Source organism: Astyanax mexicanus, chromosome 1 (genome assembly GCF_023375975.1).
Source record: "Astyanax mexicanus isolate ESR-SI-001 chromosome 1, AstMex3_surface, whole genome shotgun sequence".
NCBI classification, from domain to species: domain Eukaryota; kingdom Metazoa; phylum Chordata; class Actinopteri; order Characiformes; family Acestrorhamphidae; genus Astyanax; species Astyanax mexicanus.
Genome location: NC_064408.1, coordinates 41,126,122 through 41,151,113, shown reverse-complemented (window position 1 = coordinate 41,151,113; position 24,992 = coordinate 41,126,122). Strand labels below are relative to the sequence as shown.

General features: G+C 39.8%; 3 protein-coding genes across 10 annotated transcripts in view; 1 reads left to right on the top strand and 2 right to left on the bottom strand.

Moving 5' to 3' along the window:
* The window catches only part of arhgap18 (Rho GTPase activating protein 18), a 45,658-nt gene extending 39,961 nt beyond the window's left edge, over positions 1–5,697 (top strand). For all 4 annotated transcript variants that reach the window (XM_049478852.1, XM_049478841.1, XM_007259682.4 and 1 more), the window contains exons 12-15: positions 1,202–1,348; positions 1,967–2,085; positions 2,267–2,322; positions 3,289–5,697. In XM_049478852.1, coding sequence (XP_049334809.1) covers positions 1,202–1,348; positions 1,967–2,085; positions 2,267–2,322; positions 3,289–3,380 — 414 coding nt within the window. In that variant the 3' untranslated portion in view covers positions 3,381–5,697. The remainder of the gene's footprint in view (positions 1–1,201; positions 1,349–1,966; positions 2,086–2,266; positions 2,323–3,288) is intronic.
* Positions 5,698–6,573: 876 nt separating this feature from the next.
* LOC103046320 (enoyl-[acyl-carrier-protein] reductase, mitochondrial) lies at positions 6,574–15,394 on the bottom strand. The gene is made up of 11 exons (XM_022663375.2): positions 15,315–15,394; positions 14,576–14,761; positions 13,359–13,456; positions 13,113–13,244; positions 11,702–11,845; positions 11,007–11,109; positions 10,813–10,915; positions 9,763–9,836; positions 9,159–9,219; positions 8,344–8,416; positions 6,574–7,322 (listed from the first exon to the last, which is right to left on the bottom strand). Exons 2-11 carry the CDS (start codon positions 14,731–14,733, stop codon positions 7,162–7,164), a joined length of 1,107 nt encoding a protein of 368 aa, XP_022519096.1. The 5' UTR covers positions 14,734–14,761; positions 15,315–15,394; the 3' UTR covers positions 6,574–7,161.
* A 1,345-nt stretch (positions 15,395–16,739) lies between these two features.
* lama2 (laminin, alpha 2) overlaps positions 16,740–24,992 on the bottom strand; it is a 299,175-nt gene continuing 290,922 nt past the window's right edge. For all 5 annotated transcript variants that reach the window (XM_049478821.1, XM_049478822.1, XM_049478823.1 and 2 more), the window contains 3 exons: positions 20,623–20,753; positions 20,283–20,505; positions 16,740–19,028 (listed from right to left, as the gene is read on the bottom strand). In XM_049478821.1, the coding sequence (XP_049334778.1) occupies positions 18,874–19,028; positions 20,283–20,505; positions 20,623–20,753 (509 nt within the window). In that variant the 3' untranslated portion in view covers positions 16,740–18,873. The remainder of the gene's footprint in view (positions 19,029–20,282; positions 20,506–20,622; positions 20,754–24,992) is intronic.

Below are 24,992 nucleotides of genomic sequence, written 5' to 3'. Positions count from 1 at the left end.
TATCAGAGATACTGTGAAAAATCAAATACACTTGGTTCTTTCAAATCTGTTCCCTTCTTAATCTGAATGTAGACGAGTAGTTAAGACACGTCTGGTGTCTAAAGCTTGCTTATTTAGTTTCAACACTGGATGTGCTATGTGGCTAATGTTGCTAACAATTAATTGACACCTACAGCTCTTTTAAAACACCTTAAGTAATCGATATTTACATTAATGGACACTTATACGGTATAGGGTGTCTGCAGATCCTTAAATGAATATGCAAGTTAGCTTAATGATTTAATGACAGACTGAAATAAGCCGAACCAACAGAATTATATATATATGGCTTAGATGGCCTCTTTTTTCAGCATGTTTCATGTTTATGACCTGTTTTAGCTAGTGGAGATAGTACTGTATGCACAGGGGCACATTTACGAAAACACTGACTTTATTTTCAGTGCATAAAAAGATTAATTTGTTGTAGATTAATTCATAGGTTTATCAGAAAACACAGAAATTACAAGCCTCACAAGTCTATAAAATTAATATTGGTGGTGTGTGCTTGTTGCCATACTATGTTTGTAGTCTTACCTTTGTTTTTGAGTGGCATTTAAAAAAGCCTTATCTTTTTTAGAAAAAAAGGATTTTGCAGCGCTGGGAATAATGAAAAGTGTGCCATCCATATGCATCACACAAAAGAGAAAGAACAAAGAAACTCCCGGGGCAGAAGAAATATATAAAAGTAGTGCTGTCAACATTGTGTTATATCACTAAATAAACTGCTAATGCATCACCAGACTCTTCCAGTTTTGTTGCATAATTAATTTGTGCAAGTTTCTGGATAAACTGCATACATTTAATGTTTTTTGTGCAAATTGATAGCGTGACAAAATTGACAGAGCCTGGTGACGCATTAGCAGTTTTATTTAGTGATAACAGCAGTGCTTACTGTTGAGTTCAGAAGGAGATTACCCTTTATTTATGCTAATGTTTTTGATCTCTCTTTCTCTCTCTCTCTCTCTCTCTCTCTCTTTCTCTCTTTCTTTCTCGGCCACACTCGTGTGGTCACGCACACACAAACACACATGTAATCATAGACTTAAATACAGAATAGAGCTAATAACAGTTGCAGCAGTTCAAGGCCTGAATGCTTCTTATACTTGTATCCAGTTTTTCATAAAGATTTATAGATTTGTTTGTCCCTCTTTGTTTTATCTAGATTCCAAAGTTTGTGATGAATCAAGTGAGGAAGCAGAACACAGAGAACCAGAAGAAGATGAACCGGGACCGCGCTGTTAAAAAACTGCTGAAGAAAATGGCCTACGACCGTGATAAAAACAGCGACAAAACAGAGAAGAATACTGAAGTGAGTGAGAAAGAATCATAATAGTTTGGGCTTTTGCATAAATGTGCTACAATAGTGTGATTTTTTTTATTTGTAACAAAACAAAAACTTCTAGCAGTTTAACAGCTTTTTTTCTGTAATAGAGATAGAAACGAGAAAAGAGAGTAGATTCAGAAGAAAAGAGAGGTGGCGAGAGTTTAAAAGAAAGATGGAAAGAGAAAAACAGGAAAGCTCGTCAGTGTGGCAGCTGTGTAAGAGAGGCCTGTGGTGTGTGAATCAGAGCTGTAGAATGTGAATGACTCAACATGAATATTTTTAATGTGGTCTACTGGGCCCTCTGGTGGTTATGTAGGAGTGTTGCAAGAATCCGCACTTATGTAAAGTGTTCACAAATTAAAATTACAGTTCCCCTAAAGCTAAAAGCAGCCAACCATTCTAGCAATATCTAGTAGACTAGTCTATTAATTATTTGATACTTAAGTATGTAACTTACCATTTACTTTATATAAATAAAATAGAGCTCTATTTTTAATTTTTCATTAATTACTGTGATTTTTAGTAAAGTCTAACCATACTTTGTTACTCCATCATTGCAGTCATTGTGAGGTGTGTGTGTGTGTGTTTGTTTGTGTGTTTTAGACTGAAGGTGGCTTCATTAGGGTCCAGGCGCCGCAATTTTCAAAGGTTTCCATGGCAGTGCAGCTCACTGAGGAACTGCAGGCTTCAGATATCCTCGCACGCTTTCTCAGCCAGGACAGGTACACACACACACACACACAGCCAATTAGTGGAATGTAAATGCTTGGCCTCATTACAGTTAAATTCAGTGGTTTAGCATACAAATTAGTTTACCATTAAAGGTTTCACCACAGTGTAATTTTGTACAATTCTATAATGTTTTTGTTGATTAAGAGAGTAACTGTGTGTTTGCTGTTTCAGCTCCGTGTCAGTAAAGAGAGAAGATTTGTGTCTGTATGAAATCGGTGGAAACATCAGTAAGTCTTGCAAATCATAGATATCTGTTTTACATACCATATTTTTTGCACTTCAAGGTGCATTTAAAATCCTTTAATTTCCCCCAAAATCGTCAGTGAGCCTTATAATTTGGTGCTCCTTATGTATGAATTTTACCAGTCAGGTTGTAAGGAGCAGTAAAGCCATTTTGCTGAAGTGCAGTGTTAAACAGGAGTTTCAGTAAGAACTTTGGACGTTCTTAAGTGAGTATCATCGCCCTGTAGCCTGCTGCTAACCCTGCTGGAGCAGCATTAGCATTACCCACTAACCGCGCTAAGTGTTAGCTCTTTGGCCATTCAGAGGTGAATGCTGCTGCTAATTCCGGCTAGCACTGCTGGAGCAGCATTAGCATTACCCGCTAACCTCAGCGCTAGTTTTTTTGCCGTTCAGAGACTTTACTGGTTCACAGAGAACCACTTGACCGACCAATGTGTCTTCTGCATGGCATCGCAAGATTGCGTGCATTTAGTTCTCACATGTTCTCTTCCTAAGCGATTCCAGTGGGTGTGGGTAGTCAATTTTCTTGATTTACAGTTGTTGACTGGTCCTGATATTAAACCTGCTAGATATTTGCAGAGTGTCTGCAACTGTAACTCAAGAGCATCGACTACCCACAGCCATTGGGATCGCTTGTCAAGAAAACATGTGAACAATCTAGCAATAACAAGCATAAGATACATTGGATGGTCATGTGTCGTTGTTTTGTTGATGTGAACAACTGCTGTGAAAAAAAATGCATCAATAATTTAGTGTAAAAAGTCACAATGACCTGATTCATGTAATGTTAAACCAGGGCTCTGATCTATTTTACATTAATTTTGTAAGTTTTGTAATAAAATAAATTTGTATATTTTTCAAAAAAGCTGTTTACTGTCTGTTTAATTTGTCATGCTGTGTTTTTGTGTTTTTTGTGTGTGTGTGTTTTGTGTGTGCATGTCTGTGCATAGAAGAACGCTGTCTGGATGAAGAGACGTATATGAAAGCCCTGCTGGAGTTGAACCCCAGTGCAGAGTGGGTCATCAAGTCTGTCCAGCGCTAACTGTCACTGCAAAACCTGCCAATCAAGCACACTCTCAACCAATCACACTACAGCTCCCAAAGGAAAGGACCGGCACCAGCTTAAAGGGAAAGTTCCACTTCATTTTTAATACCTGAAGGCCTGCGTGGAATCAAGCTGCCTTTTTCTTAAATGACATTTTTACTGCTTGTTTTAAATATCTTTTTTAAAGGAGTTCCTTCAAGCTGCTGTGTTCTAGGTGTCTAAAAATGTGACACCTGTGCTAGAAGGTGATTTGTAGGAATATTTGTTCAAGACAGCATTAATTTGCAGCAGTGCAGAAGCTACTGGGAGATAAAATCAGATGTGTAGAGCTGTACAGCAAATGAACATCACTGTTCATTTTTGCTTTTTGCTTTTTTACATGATTGTGAGAAGTCAGATGGAGACTTAACATTTTCCTGTGCAGATGGATAGATCTGTGTGCACCTAAAGCAAACATTTCATATCATTAACCAGTCAAATGTTTGTACACATTTGAAATATTTTTTTTATAATTATAATAATTTTTTCACAGATACTTTTATCACATGTTCATTCTGAAAAAAGGAAACACTTCTGTTGATAGTCACTGCAGAAACAGACATAATAGAACAAACCTAAACTGGCAATAAAAGTAGCTGACCTAAAAATAAACTTTCTTGATTACTGTATGTACAGTATGGCACCAATAGGTTGGCCATCCAACACTATAAATTTGTTTTTGTATTTCGCAAATATATTTAACATTTTGGAAATTGTCTTACATTTCTGCTTTTAGAAATGACTGCATGACTGTTAATTTGTACTATTGAACAAGTCTATATTACCATAAACATTTTACAAAACATTTTATAAAACATTTACATTATATGAAAATATTAGGCTCTGTTTCAGTCATGGTTTTTAATGGTTGATTCTGTGATATTGCTAAAAGAACCACTTGTCACAGATTTTTATTTTAAAGTCAGATGGAGTCAAAAACTCACACTCCTGAAAAAAAATGTGTTGCGAAGGGTCCTTTAAACATTGCTATTTAAAAAACTATTTCATTTAGATTTGTCAGAAAAGAATATGTTCTTCCCACATGTATACCAATATAGTACTTGAAGAACCATGCATTGAAATAAAATTTTTTGGTTCCCCAAAAGCATGTTGCTTTTTGGTGCCTTGATTGATTGTAAAGAGTAAAAAAAAATCTTTCAAGCCGTCCACTGCCATCAGCAGCTTTAATTGCAACAATGCAGAACAACGTCTTTGTAGTATAAGTTTTAGTTAAGAGCATTTGGAACTTTCCAGGGATTTTCTGATATGTTTCTAGGTCTAGTGTCTTTTAAAACATGGTGGGTGAACATGATGTAGTCTGTACTGAAGTCCTGCTGAGTAGTCACCCCTAGTGAAGATGCCAGTGTAGGTTTGTGAACTACCTTTTTTAATTCTCTAAAATGTTGCCCTTGCAAGTTTGACACTGGCCTGTAGTTAATGAAAGTCCCTGTGTGGATTTTGAATTGGCTTCTAAAGCTTAAGTATTGGTTTCTGCAGTTCTCTACAGGTTAATAACTAGTATGTAGCTAATTGAAGTTTACAAAGTAGCTAAAGCTAACAACCTACCCTGTTTAATTCACTAACCGGCTTGACTAGCTTTAAAAGCAGTTCCCTAACCAGCATCTGTGGTTTGTTAAAGACTAGGCCAGTAGCTAATAAAAATGCCTTTTTCTTCAGCTTATAACATCTTCTTTGATTTATATCTTGCATTATATAGAATACATACTGGCATTTGACTAATAAACAGGCTTTGACTTGGCTTCTGCAATTCCTCAATCAGCTTAGACTTCTGTAACTTAATAAATTAGCCTAAAGCTAAAAAAAAAAGGCCAGTGCCGTCTTCAGACCTCTGCAGCTTATAAAATGTAGCCTTCTTAGCCTCTACACAGTTTTTGGGTGGTGGACTGTAACCTAAAGAGCCCAGAAATATCCAAAATAAATAGAGCACACACATATTCAGCCCAGCACACACAGAGTTGGGCAGCGGTACTTCGAGGCAATGTGTCATTGAGACATTGGCATACAACATACATCTTGTATATCATACGTCTTAATAAAATGAGTTTTGTAGATTGTTGCAGTTATTATTGCTAATGATGTAGCCAGCATTTTAAATAAATAGTTCAATTCAGGTGATTTTTTTTATGATGACTGACTGTTTTACTGTTTTATACTGTGAATATGACAAACGAAAGTGACTGTACTGTGTTCTAACACGTCATAAATAACCACTAAACTGTAAATTGTTATTTGTAAATAAAAACATAATTACACATATCCGTGTACATTTGTTTGCCTGCTGCATGTACTGCTCTGGTGAGAAATAAATGGAGGCACAACACAGTTAATGTACAGTAAATACAGTTTTATATACAGTATCATGTGAATAATTTATGCATAGGAGATTTTTATTATTTTATTCCACTTAAAATCCTTTATATCCAAAATTGTCAGTGTGCCTTATAATCTAGTGCACCTTATGTATGGATTTTACCAGTCAGGTTGTAAGAAGAAGTAAAGCCACTCCGCTGAAGTACAGCTTTATTCAGGAGTTTCAGTTTAGTTCTCCAGCAGTATTAGCATTAGCCGCTAACCACACAAAGTGCTAGCTAGCTCTTTGGCTGTCCAGAAATGTGTATTATCGGACTGTAGCCTGCAGCTAACCCCGGATAGCACTGCTGGAGGAACACTTGCATTACGGCTAGCGGTTAGCCGCTAATGCTCATCTTTAGTGGAAGTCTGGAAATAAGTTTACTGGAAATAAACTGAAGTGGTTAACTCACCCATATAAATAGTTTTAGGAGGAATCTGTGTAGATTAATATCCAGCACTTGATTGACTTGTCTGACTTCTCTGAAATGTTTAAGTATTACACTTTTGTTTACTTAGCTTAGCTTTACAGGCCTGGCCGTCTAGCCTGAATTAGAAGGAAAACTAATGTTCTAATGTTCTTTACTCTTGTCGTATACAATGTGCCTTATAATCCAGTGCACCTTATGTATGAAAATAGATGTACATTGATAGTGTGCCTTGTAGTGTAAAAAAATACAAATGGAAGTAGTCGAAAAAACACATGTATCTTTTCAGGAGATGAAAAAACCTTCTTAACCTTTAATGAAAAGGGGGAAAAAACATTTTTCCATATATCTTTGAAACATTTTTATTGATTACTTCATAAAGAAAATTGGAGACAACGTAATGAACTGATGTGCCAAAAGTCAGGAGATAGCAGTATGTAATCGATTATAAAGTGCACACACTGTGGTGTCGCATGTTTACCATGGGTAGTGTACTGGGTGGTAATGATGGTGACCGTTACTAGTCAAGTAACTCTAGTAAAAATCACATTCAATGTAGGAGAAACCACATGTGCATCCTGTAGTTAAAGCACAGTGTTCTTTAGCTTACATAAAACGTCATGGGAAGCATAGAATACCAGTTCCTGCTCAAGACATGTCGGTGAATATTATTACATCATATAAAATGTTGATACATGTATTGATTTAATACATAAAGGACATATTACACACAGGTACACATATTTAATCAATTTGAGACATTATTATATCATATAGACAAATAAACACATATAGCTTTCAATAAAAGTCCATGTAAATTTGAACACAGTGTAACAAATGACAAATTTACGTGGTAAAAATAATGAAATTAAAACAGCAATAATATATATTAATATTGGATTCTACATATGGAATTGTATCTAAAGAGTGTGTGTGAGACACTACATTATGAGTACGTGTTTGCGCTGACGTGGCTGTACTGTAGCGTGTAACGCCTTTGTGTATTGAGGAAAGGGTGTCTGAATGCAGTTGGGAGGTCTGAGGTATCCTGATCTGACCAGTTCACATAACGAATCCAGCATTGACCTCAAAAGTGCTTTATCTGTTTGGAGGAAAAACAAACATATTAAATATATTATGTTCATTATATATAAACAAGATTATATCCCAATGGTTAAAAAAACAAGTACACGTAAAGAAGAGTCCTTCAAGGGTTCTGTAGTAAAGGCAATGATTCTCTATAATATCATTACAACTTATTTGGGTGCTTAAAACCATTTTTGTCTGGTTTATAATCCTTAGAGTTCACTGTGTAAGAAATCTCTACATTTTCTTTTTTTTTCCAATTGAAAATGTAGCACACAGTTAGTAATGTAAGAACTGCCGTTTTTTTAAGCTGGTTTATAGGGATCCTACCCAATCCTGTCTTCCCCATTATATCAGAAAATGACTGCAAACCACTAGAGGGAGCTTGTGAGTGACTTCAAAAAGATTAGGGGTAAATTAAGCTAAATGGCTTAAATACAGCTGTGATACTCATTTAATTGTACAAAGCAGAATTAATGTTTTGTCTAAAAAGCAAAGAAAAAGTGCCTTTATATTTTCATTTTTCTTAAAAAAAAAAAAAAACTATTTTGGTCAACAGATTCACTTGCATTTCTGCTACAGTGAGCTTATTGGTTTCTGAGCCGATGCTAGTGCCACAGCCAGAGAGCATGTTAAATAATATATATATATATTGTAGCTGGAGTTATAAAGCTTTTAAAATTACTTCTTCGGTTCTAAAACATTTGATATTGTTCAGTGTTGAAAAAATGCCTAAAAGTTATATTATCAAAATGATCAAACATTTATTAAATCTGATTTTACTCAAATGCTCCATATGAACCCATTCATTTTGAACTCACTCAGGAGTGCCAGCTAGTGTCTGACAAGCCAACGAACCTCTAACTGATATCGCTCTGGCTTACCGAAACACTTATGGCTCCCCAATGTTGTGCTGATGGGTGGCATTAGCTGCCTCACTACAGACGAGGAAAACACGGCGACAATCCTGTATCTTACTAGTGTCAAATATATAAATAATCCGGTGGGCCTTATAGTCCGAAACAGTACCACAGTACCTTGTCTGTGGTTCCTTTTCCACTGGGTCATCCAGAATCCTCGCAGTGAGATATTTTTGAATATGAGGGATTTCTGAAAGTGTGAGAGAGAATACAGACTGCACAGTTAAGCATTAAAATCGTACTATATTCTACATATAACTTACACAATTTGTGTCCAAAAGTGTATCGCTCTTTACACCACAGGCCTTATCAAACACCTTGTGCAAGGTGTGATGCTCATTGCTATCTTACACCCTGTCAACAGTATATTTTCATACCTTTCACCATGTTGTTTAAATAGCAACAGTGCTTGTGAATATATCTATGTTGATGTGGGTGTGTTGGTCTGGAAATGAGTTGTGTTCAGGTACATTTCTGGTGTATTGCTCTCTTGGCAGCAGAAAACACAGGTGCACCACTGACTGAAATCAACCTAGACAGCTGTCAACAATAAGATGTTCATTGCTGTCTTGGCAACACAGGTGCACTGTTCAGGCTCAACGTTTAGTACACACATGGACGCTCTGTAAAATACCAATTCGTTAAAGGGCAAGTGACACGCTAATTGGTTTATTTCAGGTTACACCCAAAACACACCCATGATTAATTAACAGAATTAATGGATGCCTTTTCTGCGTTTCAAGACTGGATGTTGGAACACTGCTGTGAGGGAGATTGGGCTGCACTCAGCCTTAGTAAGGTTATCTACTGATATTGGATGATTAGTTAATTACTACTCAGTCATTCCAAAGGTACTGGATGGAGCTTCATCACTCCAGAGTATGCAGAACTGTGTTAGTCCGCAGTTTGTGGTAAGTTTTTAATGTACTCACTGCTGGAATGTGCACAGGTTTTTTGGCCATGCCTCCATACGTCACCAATGTGCCTCCATAGCTGATGGGAAGAGAGGAACAGGAGTGGTGTCAGAAACCACATAAACATTTCTATTAGAGATACGGAATGATGCAATGATGCTAATTGCTAACACTTATTGACCAACATAATTTCACAGGCAGATATTTAAAGGATTACAGGTGTGGACTGATTTCACACTGGGTCTTGCCACAAGGGGGTGGAAAGGTGCTTTCCCCACTTCCCTATAAAACTCTTTAGCACAAAATACAGAATCTTTTTTTGATTTGGCAGTAGTCAGGTTTGAGTATGGAGGCCCTGAAGATACTAGAGCCGCCTGTCAATTGTACAATTTTCCCCAATAAACTTATTCTTTCACTTTAATACTGGAATCAATCAATTCATATATATATATATATATATATATATATATATATATATATATATATATATATATTTAGTTTAGTTTCATTCTAATGTGTTGATTTACATTTAGATCTTCTGCTGCTCACATTTTTCACTTTTTATTCTTTTTTGTCTTAGACAAAAAGGGTCCAATAATAGTAGAACAGAGATGGAACCTACTCTAAATTAGACAGCACGAGACCCCCACTGATTCCTCCAACACAGTTCAGCCCAAGTCTGGGTTTAGGAACCTCCTGTAAGAAAGAAGAAATGCTGATTTACATCATATTTTATTAAATAAATGTGTTTATTTTTAAATTCATTTACATTCAAGATTATATATTTTTTTACTTCTTTTTAATCAAATAACTATAGCAAACTGTTGTCCAGTGAAAATACACTCTATATAAAAAATAAAAAATAATAATATATGTGTTTTTATTTAAGTTTTTATGACGTACAATTCTAAATCCATAGACTATAGTATGTTGTTGCCCCCAGTGTGCAGCTTCTATGATATGTTGGAGTATGTCTGTGGTAATTTTAGCCTAATCATCCAGAGGCACATTTGTGAGGTCAGACACTGATGTTGGATGAGGGTACCTGGCTCACACATGAAGAGAAAGGCCTAGTCCAAGCCCTGAAAAACCCTATAGCATTATCCCTCCTCCACCAAACTTTACAGCTGATACAGTGCAGTTACAATAGGTCAGTTACAGACAGGTAACATTCTCTTGGCAGTCACCAAACCCAGACTACATCAGTGTATCAGACTCTTAGCTAGAGAAGCACAATGACTGGATACTCCAAAGAACAAATTTCCACTATTGCAGAGTTCAGTGACGGCGTATGGCGTGTTTTACACCACTTCTTAGATTCTTGGCACTATACTTAGTGACTGTTGGCACTATACTGTTGGTGACCTTTCTGCACTTCTGTGCTCTTCAGCACTCAATAAGTTTCATTTTCAGAATCTCTCACAGATGATGGAATCTCCAAAAAGGAAGTTTTGCAACAGATTGTTGCAGTGGTGCCATCCTATGTACAGAGTCACGCTGTTGTTCAGTAAGCTCTTTAGAACCACACATGCTTTCACTAATGTTTCTAAGGGTTAATTGCTGGGCTAGGAGCTGGAGCAGCTTTATACACCTGTCGCAATGGTCTGTAGAGAGTTCAGTGTTTAAACACAGCCAATGAAGTTAGAGATTTTAATACTTTGATATTTTAAACCTGAAAGATGTGCTGAAGGCCTGATGACATCACTTCCTCTTCTGTGAGGACGTAATCAGCTCCAAGTGCCTGCAGCTCCTTCACCAGCTCTGCACAGTTAGGCCTGAGAATCACAAGTTTTTGAGGAGTGTTGATTAGAGGATAGTAAACCTGTCTCCACTGAAGGGAAGTGTTATAATTTAAGGAGAGCATACCTGTCCCTGATGATGTTGATGGTTCTGATTTGCATAGCTGCAGCTATCTGGATTACTGCTTGACCAACAGCACTGTTTGCTCCATTCTGGATCACTGTGGAACCTAGAGAATAACAGAAACACTGATATACATGAATAATGACATATGTATTATTAAATAATGTTTATCGTTTTCTATAAAATGGTTTTCTATAAAAGCATGTGCTAAAATTGTGTAGGGAAGGACAGGCTAACATTTACATACATATCTAATGCAGAAATATTTTTTCTATTCTATTTCCTCAGATAATAAAAATGATAAATTGTGTGCTAAAAGATTTGTTAAATCAGAACTGGATTAGTTTTGTCCAATATGAATCTGCATGAATCTGTGTGTATAGGTTTTACAGTGTGAATGTAATAATACAATGATTTTGATACAGTATGAATCTGTAGTGTGTATAGGTTTTACAGTGTGAATGTAATAATACAATGATTTTTATTCAGTATGAATCTGCAGTGTGTAACATTACAGTAAAATGTAACAAAAGAATGATATTAAGCCAGTATAAAAAGATTGAACTTTTGTGTAACTTTTACAGAGACAGTTATGAATGTGGATGTAATGCTGTAGTGCTGTAATTTGGCTCCTCTAGGTAAACTGAAGCAGCTCCTGTGTTTTTTTACATAAAGAAAAGGTAGAAGAGCGCCCCCACCTGGTGTGAGTGTGTGGAAATCATGCAGCATCCTGTAAGCAGTGCAGGGGTTCACTGCTATGGTCGCAGCTCCCATCACAGTAATGTCCTTCGGGACAGTGATCAGATCATCCTCTCCACACACCGCCTCAGTTCTCCATGTGCCTTACACACACACACACACACACACACACACATAAAAGAATGAAACAATTTTGCCATTAGGCTAAGTTAAGTTTTATAGTGGAGCTATAAGGCGAATGTAACTAAAAAGTAATTAGCACACACAAGCGACAAATTAGCACATTGCTAACTACACACACATATTACTATTCAGTAATTTGCTTAGGGCATATTCCGCTGAATCTGTGCCATTTATGTCCATGTATAAATGTGCGCGCAAAATAACTTTAAACTACATTTTATTATTAAGCATAGTGTCTTGTATAGTGACCTAAATGCAAAAGTAAGATATGTAATTTAAAAATATAATAAAAACTACTTAGAACACTGAACAAATTGGCATTTGTTACATGTCCCCACTCTCTAAACTTTACCATGAAATATAATTATTAAAATCCTTCAGAGATGTAATTTTTTTTGCGTTGTGTGACTCTAAATCCCATCTATGCTTTAAATATTTTTATAATTCCGTAATATTTAAGTTAAAATACATATTTAAATGTGTTTCCCTGTGTTTTCACTCATTCCTGTTACTGTAACACATTACCCCAATCTCTAAAATCTGGAATTTGTTTTTAATAATTCTGTGCTAGAAACTAATTTCTGTTACTTTCATTTCTGTTACTCAAACCATAAAAAGTAACAGGACTGAGTGCCAGTAACAGGTGTGATTTTTTTTTATCATAAATATAATTTATTTGAACATGCAGTCAACCATTTCTTTAAAATACTTGAGTTTACTTAAGACTTTCTTGAGTTAAAATAAAAGAAATTAGTGGAATTGGTTTTAAACATGCTTTTTAAATGTCACATGAGTTTTGAAACCTTGTAAAAAAGTAAAAAAGTAAAGCTGCCTGAGCCTGACCGGTGTATGTTTTAAATAGTTAAATACATGTGTTATTAGATTTAGGGTTGAAAAAATAAAGCTAAAAAAAAAAAAAAAAAAAAATTTACAAGAGTTACAACAAGCAAATGGCACCCATTCGGTAGAATGGCCCTTTATGTGGTTTGTGGTATATGACAATATGTCGATTATATTCAAGATTTTTGGTAAATGTATTTTTATACTGTTTTTAAATGCTCATTTGGAGAGTTAATGTTTAATTCTACAATAAAAGACTACTCTACACTGTGCTAAAAGATGTTGGATGACCTATAAAGCTCCACAACTATATCAGTGTAATAATAACAGTTCATATTTATTTGCAGCATTTTCTGCATGATGTTACACCTTCCTGTGTCTTCTTACCAAATCCTGCATCCACAGGCACCACCCAGTCACCGGGTCTCAGTGTGTTGACCTCATCACCCACCTCGAGCACCTCCCCTAACCCCTCGTTACCACCCACAGCGGGCAGAGGACACAGGATTGGGTACGTTCCTGCATTATAACACAGATACTCAAATATACGTCATCTCTCTTCATCAGTGTTCAGTTTTTCTAACACTGACAGAATTAGAAGTACAATGTGAAGGCAATAAAAAGACAGTGTACCCTGAATCATGTTAATGTCTGCAGGATTTACAGGAGCTGCCAGCATCTTCACTCTGACACTGCGTTTGTTCAGGCCAGGCATGGGCAGCTGCTCCATTCTATAGCAGGTTTAGAACAGGAGGGAGAAGGTGGGATAATATTCAGGGTATGGTATTGTATATTAGAGAACAGTGTAAAGCTGTGTTTAGACAGCTGATAAATCAGATTTGTTAAAATGACTGTCTGCACTCTTATTTATGAGTGATCAGATTGGATTTAGTGTACTTCTTACATCCCTGCACTTTGCACATAACTTTGGATTTGATAAGGCTGTTGACCAGAGCATGTACACTGAGACACAGATCTGAACATATCCGACTGTAATCACATTTCAAACCACCTCCAAATGGCTGTTCATACTATCAAAAATCAATCTGGATACAATCCAGATACAGTATGCCCCAAATCGGACAGTCTAAACATAACCTTATAGTTTCTACTATGCAATGTAGGAGGATGGAAAAAAAACAAAAAACAACAAAAAAAAAACACTAAAGGTCAGCCAGCACCAGATTGACATAAACCAGTATATCATCCCTGTCAGGTAAAAGCTATGTGTTAAGTTTCAGTTGAAGTCACTTTGGAGCAGTTCTATGTGTGTAACGGCATAATTGGCTTTGCTCTCTCTGGGTGGGTAGAAAGGGTGATGTTGATCAGCACGAGGCGTCTGTGAGCTCATGTATCGGAACCGAGCCGCTGTGCTTTCCTCTGAGCTCACTGTGATGCTACTCGGCAATGACACATCAGCATCAGTTCAAAAAGAGGCGGTTGCTGACTTCACATGTATCGGAGGAGGCATGAGCTGGTCTTCACCCTCCTGGTGTTGGGGCATCACTAGTGATGGGGGATATACATCTGACTAGCAGCTGAAAGGGCATGACAATTGGCCAGATAAATTGGGAAGACAAATTAGAGAAATAAATAAAAAAGAAACGAAAAACTCCCTTTATGTCACTACTAACAGCAGAACAGGAATATATAAGTCGGTTTATTATCTAAAGTCACATTGTGGTAATGCAAAAAGCTTGTATCTTTTCCATGTGAGTGATTTCTCAAAAAGAAGTCATTTTGGAGCATTTCCACTGGTACATTTTATGACATTTTGGCACAATGTGGAGAATAAATAAATAAATAATGAATGAATAAATAAATGAATGAATGCTGTTGCCTCATCTCACCTCATTGTATCAATGTTGGCTGTGTGTTCCCTGTAGACCAGTCCTGAGCAGTGATGAACCGGCCGCTGAGTTCTGGACCACCACTGTCCGCTCACACTCCGTCCAAGAAACTTCAGCTCAGCCTGGATCAGCGAGGTCACCATCATCCGCCGCATCATTCTGCCTCCAGAGATGAGTCACGACTAGCTGCATTTATTTCAAATTACAGTACTAATCAATGACCCTGTGACTTTTTTGTCTCATTTGTTTAACTGCGTTCTCTTTATCTACTTTTAGGACTTGTGTGAAAATCTGATGTTTTTAGAAGTTTAAGATAATTTTTATGCAGAAATACAGAAAATTCTAAACAGTTTTCAAGCCCTACTGTAACAGCATACAGTGCTAAATTACATTTTCATACTATCACCATGCACCGAGTTTAAACTCTGGCACTTTCACTTCTGCTCTAGTATATCAGTGAGGAAAGGATCTACTTTCTTTTTTGTTCCATTGATATTATTACATTTATAACATTAATAAATACCTTTGTTAATTAATTAAACTCCTGAACTGCTTTACTGCAGCTACAATGTTTTTTTCTATTTTGATTAAATCATTTATTTAGTAAATTACAATAAATAACACCTTTTTAAAATAATACAATATATTTTATATTATTATTATTGATTTAAACTTGAGTTTATTCTTAAGTAAAAGCCCTGTTATTATTTTAGCACTGTAATAATGATACTGTACTCACGTTTTCTGTGGAGCTGCCGCTTCCTCTGAGTGTGTGAGAGATGTCTCTGAACTGAGTTGTGAGAAATCCGTTTCCTTAAATCCGATCCTGTTGCAATTCTACACCCACAAGACTGAGATGAAGAAAGAGTGTGTTTTCCATTCAGAACAAAAACCTTCGTTAAGATGTTCTGGAATTTACACTTGGGGAAAAGCAGTGGGCTGAAGCTGGGTTATGCACAGGGAGAGAACTCTCAGAGCAGTGACCTCAAATTAGTTTTATACAGACTTTAATTATTATATTTGTGTCCACCACCAGCTGAAAAGCAGCTGACAGCTAATTACTGAACTACATTTACAGAATTTAGCTGACAAGTCTTATTCATATTGACTCTTATTGATGTAGCGGAGCACCCAGTCATCCAGACTGGGAATTGAATCTTAGTCTCCTGCATGACGTGGTAGCTCACTGGTGTTATCCACTGCACCACACCAACCACAAAGCACCAAGATAAGCCCTGCAGCTTCATGTAGAGATCATCCCATTACTGTAAACCACAGCAAACACTGTTTCTTGCAATAAATTAGCTGAGACAGACAGACAGACAGACACAAACTGACCGAACGACTGACTGTCTTGGCTGAAGGTGGTACTCATGAAAGTTTGCCAGAAAGTATTTCTCCCGTTTTGTTATACACGTTTATTTCCTTTGTATGTATTGTAACATCACAAAAACAACAGAAAAAAAGCCCAAATTGATATAATTTCACACAAAACCCCAACCTTTTAAAATTGTAGGTAAATAACTTTCAAGCATGCTTCTTTAAACTCACCAGTGGTAGGTAACTGATGTGGGAAATATAACAATCACATTTGAAACCAGAAAAAAACCCAGCTGGCCCCAAACATAAATAGACGTTAATTTCAGGTTGAATGTTGGTTATGACATCAGATGACAAAAGATTTATGTCAGGATAACATTTAATTCTATTACGTGCCTGCAGGGAAAGGAGAGAAGTTGACTCAATCTTTGCATTGTGTGTCTCTGTGTGCCACACTAAGCATGGAGAACAGAAAAAGGAGAACTTAAGAGGACTTAAGATTTAAAATTGTGGGAAAAGATCAACAATCTTAAGGTTACAAGTCCATCTCCAGAGATCTTGATTGTCCTTTTTTCATGATGCTCAACAAAATCAAGAAGTTTACAACTCATAAAAAACTGTAGCTAGTCTCCCTGTATGGAGAAAGGGATGGAAACAAAATGCTGGAGAGTTCAAAGCGGGCACCAATAGGTCTGGAACTCTGGATCTAAATCCCATTAAACTCCTCTTTCATGCTGATATTAGAGGGGGCTGTTAAATCAGTTTACTTTAAAAAATCTTTAATAAATCTGTGAACAAAAAAAAAGAGTCATTTAGAAAAAAGACAGACAGACAGCAGAGAGCATGTTGTGCAAATGGGGAAAGTTTATTTAAAACACTGTTGGGTACACTGTATAAAATCATCAGCTCACACTCCATGCAGCGATACACAATACTGTTGCTTTAGACAATGGGGCAGATGTAAAGCTACTGATAGGGATAAAGGAATATTCCAAGTGATCACTGTAGGCTGGCTACTAGCTGGCTTTTGTTTTATTAGCCTTTTTATAATTAGCATTTTTTTTTTTAGAAATGGTCTGTTTTAATTATTTTAACAAGCCTTAATCTTCCAGTTTTCCCCAAGTGCTTCCATCACTGTATTAATTAGCCCAGATGAAATGTATTGAGTGAGTCGAGGGACAGTATAACTACATTTAAATGATTAATAATATTACATGTGATTTATAATTTGAGACTTGGTTTTAAGTATCTGGTCTCTCCACAGCAAAAACTCCCAAAGTGTCATTTTAACTCATTCAGATTTAAATGGTGTTCAGTGTTGGAGTTATTTGACAGAGTTTAATGTTTCAGTGTTAACTCAAATAAACCCAATAAATACTGCCCAACTCCACAGAGATTTAATTTAACTGCACCCAATTTAATTTAACTTACCATCTTCTGTTCTGTAAATTGTGAAAAAGTGTTGGTAATGCACTGAGAACTGCAATGCAGGATTAAAGTTCTTATTAAATGGAAAAATACACTGGCAGGACGTAAGCAGGGATGTTTTATCCTGTGTTAGGAACCAAAAACACAAGCTAATCTCTCCTGAATAATAACTCAATGATAGACAGTCATATCAACTGAATAATCTTCTTTTAATGTATTTTTAAAACTCTCTTCAGCGTTGGTGTAACAGTTTTGACAGTTAAACAAATACAAATGTGAGTTTTAAAGTTTTTTTTTTTAAACTTTGGCAAGGTGTTAAATGGTTAACTATTCTGAAACTGTTTAGCTATATAAACCCTGGGAAAGAGTTAAAATCAACGTTTTTTTTTTCAATTTAACACTTGACTTTTTGCGGCCCCCATTCACAAAGATCAGAGTCCAGTTTTGTGGGACTTTAAATAAGTCCTGATGGCGTGGGAAAGATGGCTGCCCAGTAAACAACAGATTTGCCTATAGGGATTTTGGTGTGATGGTGTGAGGCATGTTAAAAATATAAAAACAGGACCAAACAGCACTCATACATCAGTCCTCCATGTTTACATAATCACAATACTTCCATACATCTAGTCCACGACAAACTCTGGACTTCACAAACGGCTGTTTTCATTGGTCTAAAACCTCTGTCTCAGCCTGCTGGAGCTTTTTTCTCACATTACATCACATAACACTGATTTAAAACGCAGGTGGAGTCGACATTAACTTTGTAGTGCATCACCAAGATGGGGGACCGGCTCTATTGTAAGCCACAGTCTTGATGAGGCTCATTTTATACTTATTTTAAGTGCCTTTCTTTCTTTACTAGGACCAGCAGAAGAACAGAAGCCAGACTGGAGGTGTTATTTAATTGGTGATAATGATCACTGTGGCCACTATATTGTATTTGATTTTCGTTGATTTTAGTTGAACTGGTTTGTTAAGTTGGTGCCTTTTTGGATTGTTACATGCTGGTTTTATTAATAAACCATGTTTTTTACTGGTGTCTATTGATTTATTTTTGGCCCCAGTTTTGGCTTCAGTTCGGCTGATTCGTCTATAACCCTCTGTGAATGATTGAGTGATTCACTCTTTCAGAAGGAACCTGTATTGGATCTTTGGCTCATTTTGGTTTGGTTTCTTTGTGTATTTGTTGCTTATATTGATTCTTTGGTAGAGCTTTATGTGATTTGATTCTGCTTTTGACTCAATTTGACTTTATTCAGATTCAAAGGATCTATTTGTCTTAAACTGGTACACTCTAAGCAAAAAGGATTCTTATGATATAGTACTGAAAAAGGGATCTTTGGCTTCTCACAACCTATAACAACCACTTATCAAGGCAAAGAAATATTTAAACCCTGTTTTTGAATTACTCTTTTCTCGTTTTAATGGTCCTTTTTGATTAAAACTAATCTCTTTACCCTAAAATTCTTTAAGAAATAACCGCCTTTGTTTAGAGTGTATACAGTTTATATGTGTGTGTGTTTGACTGTGTGTGTGTGTGTTTTTTATGTCTAAGCACCAGGGCAGGTGAGAGGCTGCACTCCTTTAATATCCAGAGCTTTGTTCAGCTGAAGTTCCAGCACTTTCCCTGCTTTAGTCAGCTTCAGGTTCCTCATACAGCCTTTAAATGGAGTGTTGATGGTCAGGCCAAACTGCTTCAGACCCTCTGAAATAGGAAAATAGTACATAATCAGAAAAGTTTCATTTCTTAACAACTTCAAAAAACATTATAAGATCAGGAATGACAAGCTTTCACAGCGCTTAAAGTAGTAGATTAAAGCTGCTAATGAAGTATATGCACACCAATTAGCATGGTGCTATCTGCATGTCTAATTTATAACAGATTCTTTTTAATACAGGGAGAGTCCTAATGTACCGGAATTAAACAGAGAAGTGAGAGAGGTCTTTAGTTGCTTAGAAGTTACACTGGAGTCCTCTGAGACCTCCCCGTCTATTTCTTGACCAGCTCATAAAGTAATTTTTGGTCTCCTGGGGAGGGTAACAATGGTCTTGAATTTCCATTATTTGAATTTTCTAAAATCTGTCCAACTGTGGATTAGTGGAGTCAAAACTTTTTAGAGATGGTTTTGTAACCTTATTATCCAGCCTGATGAGCATCAACAACTCTTTTTCTGAGCTCCTCAGAAACCTGCTTTGTCCATGCTATGATACACGTCCTATGATACACTATTTACATACACTCTGCTTTATACCCTAAAAAATAAGTCAAACTTGTGAAAGACACTGAAGTGTTCTCCAAGCTTGAGCCCAACACTAATTTTTTTAAATTATTTAAATTATACAGTTTAAAAGCCTTTTATACATAAATCTATGATTATACATTAATTTATGCCTTTTAATCACAAAACATAAAGTCTAAGAGTGAAATATATTAAGGTTATTGCATATAATAATAATAATAATAATAATAATAATAATAATAATATAACCGATTTTCTCATTACTCATTTTGTCTGGTACTTTTGCTGTAGCTTTCCAACACAGTTTCCACTTTTTACACAGTTTACACAGTTTGCAAATAAGCTCTGTTTCAGCAATACAATTCCTAGCTGCGGCTAATTTTGCAGTGGGCAGACATGCTGTGCATAATTAGCATAACAATAGGTATTAAGTGCTTCGTGGGGCATTAAGAGCCCAGTTTCCCTTATTCTAGAGTTTAAAAAATTATTAACTGTTGGATTATATATTGTGTACTTCCATGTACAAAATGAAGCAGGGACAATAAAAAATGGCATCAAATGAAAACACGCTATAAGAAAAACATTAGAAAATCAAATAGTAAAATAAAACAATTAAATAAAATAGGGAAATATGATAATATGATAAATAAATGCCTTCCATATACTGTATGTCTGAATTGGATTTCTCATGCAGGTGTTCACTGTTCACATCACTATACCTGGGTATCCTCCAACATAGATGGGGTCGTTGGTGTCGGCGGTTGCTGAGCGAGGGTCCGGCCCTGCTGCCTCAGACTTAACCCCGTCTACAATCAGCTCCACGCGGTGTTTCAGCTTGTGGGCGGTGACAGAATGCCACTGACCGTCACACAGTCCCGCCTCCTCTGGGGGCTGGTACACAGCAGTGACCCGCCCCCCTCCGTTATCAGCATGGAAGAGGAGCTGGAGAGAGAACACACACACGCAAGACAGGTTTTAGGTTTAGGCTTAATACTAAATAATATCTTTTACTTTAGTCCCCCTGTCTTATTTCTTTTTCTCTTTCTCTCTTTCTCTTACCTTTCCGTTCACTAGTTCTATTCCGAGGCCGTCCATCTTCTGGCTGCTGATGCCCAGTAGGACTCCGCTGCTGGTGCTCGTACGGAACTCCAAATCCACAGACACGTCATTACCCACGCGGTATGTGGCCACTTTACACACACAAACACAGAGAAAAATACACACAGGTTATGTTGTTTGCTGTGTCTCAATCAGAACAGAACAGAAAACCTGATGAATTAAAAACTAGGGCTGTCAACATTAAGACGTTAAAGGTGAGGACTTGATAACTTAGTTTGGCAGGCGTCCACTGTTGGGCCCTTGTTGGATGCACTGTGTTTTCTCCAAAGTGTGGGTCCATGAGTGCAAGCCTTTTCAAAGCTCAGTTGGGATTAAAATATAATCGAAATAATGTTATGGTTTTTATTAACATATATAACGCTAGTTACGTATGTAACTGTGGTTATGTGAATAGTGGATGACCGCCAGGGCGGTGCTTAATGTGAATGTATTCCCTGCCGTGCCCACGGCGAACCGAGAGTTGTATACCAACGAAGTCACTACACGTGACACAGCGTGTGACGCAAGCGGGGTATAAATGCCCCCTGGCACTCGCTGCTCCTCCTCAAAACTTGGTTCTTCTCGCAATCCGAGTGACCAAGAACCCTGGCGGTCATCCACTATTCACATAACCACAGTTACATACGTAACTAGCGTTATGTTTCATAGTTACTGACCGCCAGGGCGGTGCTTAATGTGGATGATGCATACCAGCGATGTCACGAGGAGATTCCAGACAGAACCGCCGTAGATAAGCCCTCGGCGGCTGCCACGTTCACACTGTAGTAACGAGAGAAGGTGCATGGTGACGACCATGTGGCCGCTGCACAAATCTCTAGTAGAGACACTCCTTGAAGCGCAGCCCAAGATGTGGCGATGCCTCTGACAGAATGTCCTGTAGTCGGGGCAGGCAAAGGGCGACCTGCAGCCCTGTAGGCCCCCTGAATAACCTCCACAAGCCAGTGGGATAGCCGTTGCTTCGAAAGTGGTTTCCCCAACTTCGCAGCAGAAAAACATACAAACAGCTGGTCCGTTTGACGAACAGCCGTCGTAGCAGAAACATATGCCCGTAGAGCTCTTACAGGGCATAACTTTAGCCTCCTGGTATCAGAATCGTCCCCATAGGCTGGAAGATCAATGGTTTGGTTCACAAAAGCAGGATTCAACACCTTAGGCAGAAACGCAGCGTTCGGCCTCAGTTTCACACTGCAATCATCCAAGCCCCACTGTAAACACAGGGGGCTGATAGACAGCGCATGCAGCTCACAGCTCCGCTTTGCTGTGCAAACAGCCAACAGGAAAGCAGCCTTTAGAGAGATCCATTTCAGCTCTGCCTGCTCTAGCGGTTCAAAAGGAGCCTTGCAGAGAGCGTTCAAGACTAGCGGAAGATCCCAGGGGGGATACCGCGGCTTACGAGGGGGAGCCAGTCTCCTAGCTCCCTTCAAAAAAGCAGTCACAAGCTTATGAGAGCCCAAGGAAGTACCGTCCGCCGGCATCACGTGACAGGCTAAGGCCGCCACGTATACCCTGAGCGTCGAAGCGGCCCTGCCTTCCTCCAGTAGCGTCTGGAGAAAGGACAAGACAGTCTGTAGTGTGCAGAGGTGTGGTACCACACCTTGGTTAATACACCAAGCTTCAAAAACCTTCCACCTGCCCTCGTATAGAGCCCGCGTAGAAGGAGCTCTAGCATTATCGATCGTGCGTCTGACCTGGGCCGTGCACGAGTCTAATGTGCTGGTGGGCCTAAGGGCCACAGCCATAGCCGGAGTTGCTCCGGACGTGGGTGCCACACCTGTCCGTTCAGCTGTGAAAGCAGGTCTGCTCGACACGGAAGTTCCCATGGAACCCCATGGAGTAATGACAGCAGCGTTGGAAACCATGTTTGATACGGCCACTTCGGGGCCACCAAGAGGACCCGATGCTGTTCCAGGCGTACTCTGTCCAATACAGCCGGAATCAGAGGCAAAGGGGGAAAGGCATAGAGCAGAGTTCTCGGCCAGCTGTGAGCCAGGGCATCCTGGCCCAATGGGCTGCATAGTGCCATCTCCGAAAACCAGAGAGGGCAGTGTGTCGTGTCTGGAGAGGCAAAGAGGTCTACTCGAGCCTCCCCGAACCGTTCCCACACCAGCTGTACCACACGCGGGTGTAGCTTCCATCGTCCTGGGTGAAGAGAACGGCGAGATAGCGCATCCGCCGTGACATTGGTGGCGCCTGTCACATGAGATGCTCTCAGAGATAACACTCTGGGGTGAGCCCACGTCCAGAGTTCTTGTGCCAGCATTAATAGCCTGCGGGACCGTGTTCCGCCGAAGTGGTTTACATGATAGACTGCTGACACATTGTCCGATCTCATCAAGACATGTCTGCCGCGGAGCACCGGGAGAAAATGTCTCAGGGCGAGCACTATGGCACGTAACTCCAGGATGTTGATGTGGTCTCGCGCCTGCCGCATGGACCAAACACCCTGCACTGCGCTGTGGTTCCAGACAGCCCCCCAGCCTGTGGCTGACGCGTCTGTAGTGATCACTTCTCTGCGAGAAGGAATCTGGCCCATCGTTACCCCTGACAGCAGGAAGGGTGCAGAGTTCCAGACATCGAGGGCAGCCAAGCACTCGCTGGTAATGCGAACGCGTGTGTGCCTGTGCCGTGCCGCATCCAGTTTCAGACTGATGAGCCACATCTGAAATGGTCGGATGTGGAGCTTCCCCAGTGCCACCACCTGCACAGCGGCGGTGAGAAGACCTTGTAGTCGCAAAAGCCTCACATACTGCACCTTGGCGCCCCACCTGAGGCTGTGAATGGCCGATAGTATAGCCGCAGCGCGAGCTGAAGGCAGGGTGGCCAACATGCGACGTGAATCCAAGACCATGCCTAAAAAGGTTATGGACTGAGCAGGAATTAAAACACTCTTGTTCCAGTTCACCGCGAGCCCCAGCGCTTGCGTGTGCTGCAGTAATCTGAGTGTGTCTGTGTGAGCTCTCTGCTCCGAGGGGGCACACAGCAGCCAGTCGTCTAGATAGGGCAAGATTTTCAGCCCCTGAGCCATAAGGGGGGACAGGGCCGCCCGCATACATCTCGTGAACACCCTTGGTGCCAGTGAAAGGCCGAACGGTAGCACTCTGAACTGGTATACCCTGTCTCGGAAGGCGAACCTGAGAAACCGTCTGTGTTCTGGAACGATTGGAACGTGAAAGTAGGCGTCTTTGAGATCCACTAGGGTGAACCACTCCGCCTCGGAAACCGCGTGGAGAACAGCCGCGGTGTGTAACATCCGGAACGGAAGAACTTTCAAAAATTTGTTCAGGCGACGGAGATCTAAGATCGGTCTCAAACCGCCGTCTTTCTTCGGAACAACAAAATAAATTGAGTAGAACCCCTCGGGGTGAACTTGAGGGTCTACTAACTCTATGGCTCCTCTGGCCAGCAGGAAGCCTATCTCCTGGGAGAGACTTGCAGCCCGAACGGGATCCCGAACTTTGGTCACCGTAGGGCGAGAACATACTGGTGGCCGGCGGCGAAACTGCAGTCTGTAACCCACTGTCATGGTGCTCAGAGCCCACGGGTCTGAGATCATCTTTGTCCAGTAGGCCAAATGTGATGGTGAGAGCAACAGCGTCACCGGCCGTAGCATGTCAGCGGCGGTCAGCAGCGGCAGCTGCACGCGGCTTGGAAGGGTGGGGGGGTCGCCTAGGCGCTCTCGGCGGGACCGTGGGGCCTGCGGGGCGCGGCGGCGGAGCTGCGGCTCCAAAGCGCCTCTCTCTATCGTGTCCTCGAGTCCGCTGTAGTGGGCGACGAAAACTCTGTGGCTGCCCGGTATTATGCAGCTTTCGAGCCTCCGTCAGGGAGGATCGTCGTTCCAGGGCTTCCTTGGCTGCTGGTCCGAAGAGAGACCCGGGTTTGAGAGGCACGGACCGCAGCGTAGCTCGGCAAGGTTCGGGCAGAGAGGATTGGGCCAGCCACACCTGGCGCCGAGCATGCAGGCTCGTAGCGACGAGCCGACCAGTATCGTGGGTCATGTAACCCGCGGTCAAGAGGGCTAGATTCAGAAGCTCCTCCGAGCTATTTGAGTCCTCCGTGGATGCGGGGGAATTCTGCAGCGCAATAAGCAGGATGCAGAGGGAATTCAGCAGTCTCCCCATCCGCGTCGCTGAGTTGTGCATTTTAACAACCAGCTCGTCCGTGCGCCTACACTCCGCGCTCGGGCAGCGAGGTTCCGGCCGTAGCGCTTCGTCTGGCGAAACCACCGTGGAAGCCACACAGGGGTCGATCGCAGGCATGGAGGCCAGTCCATAGTCAGCCGCTCCGGCCATGGATGCTAGCAAGCGCGCCGT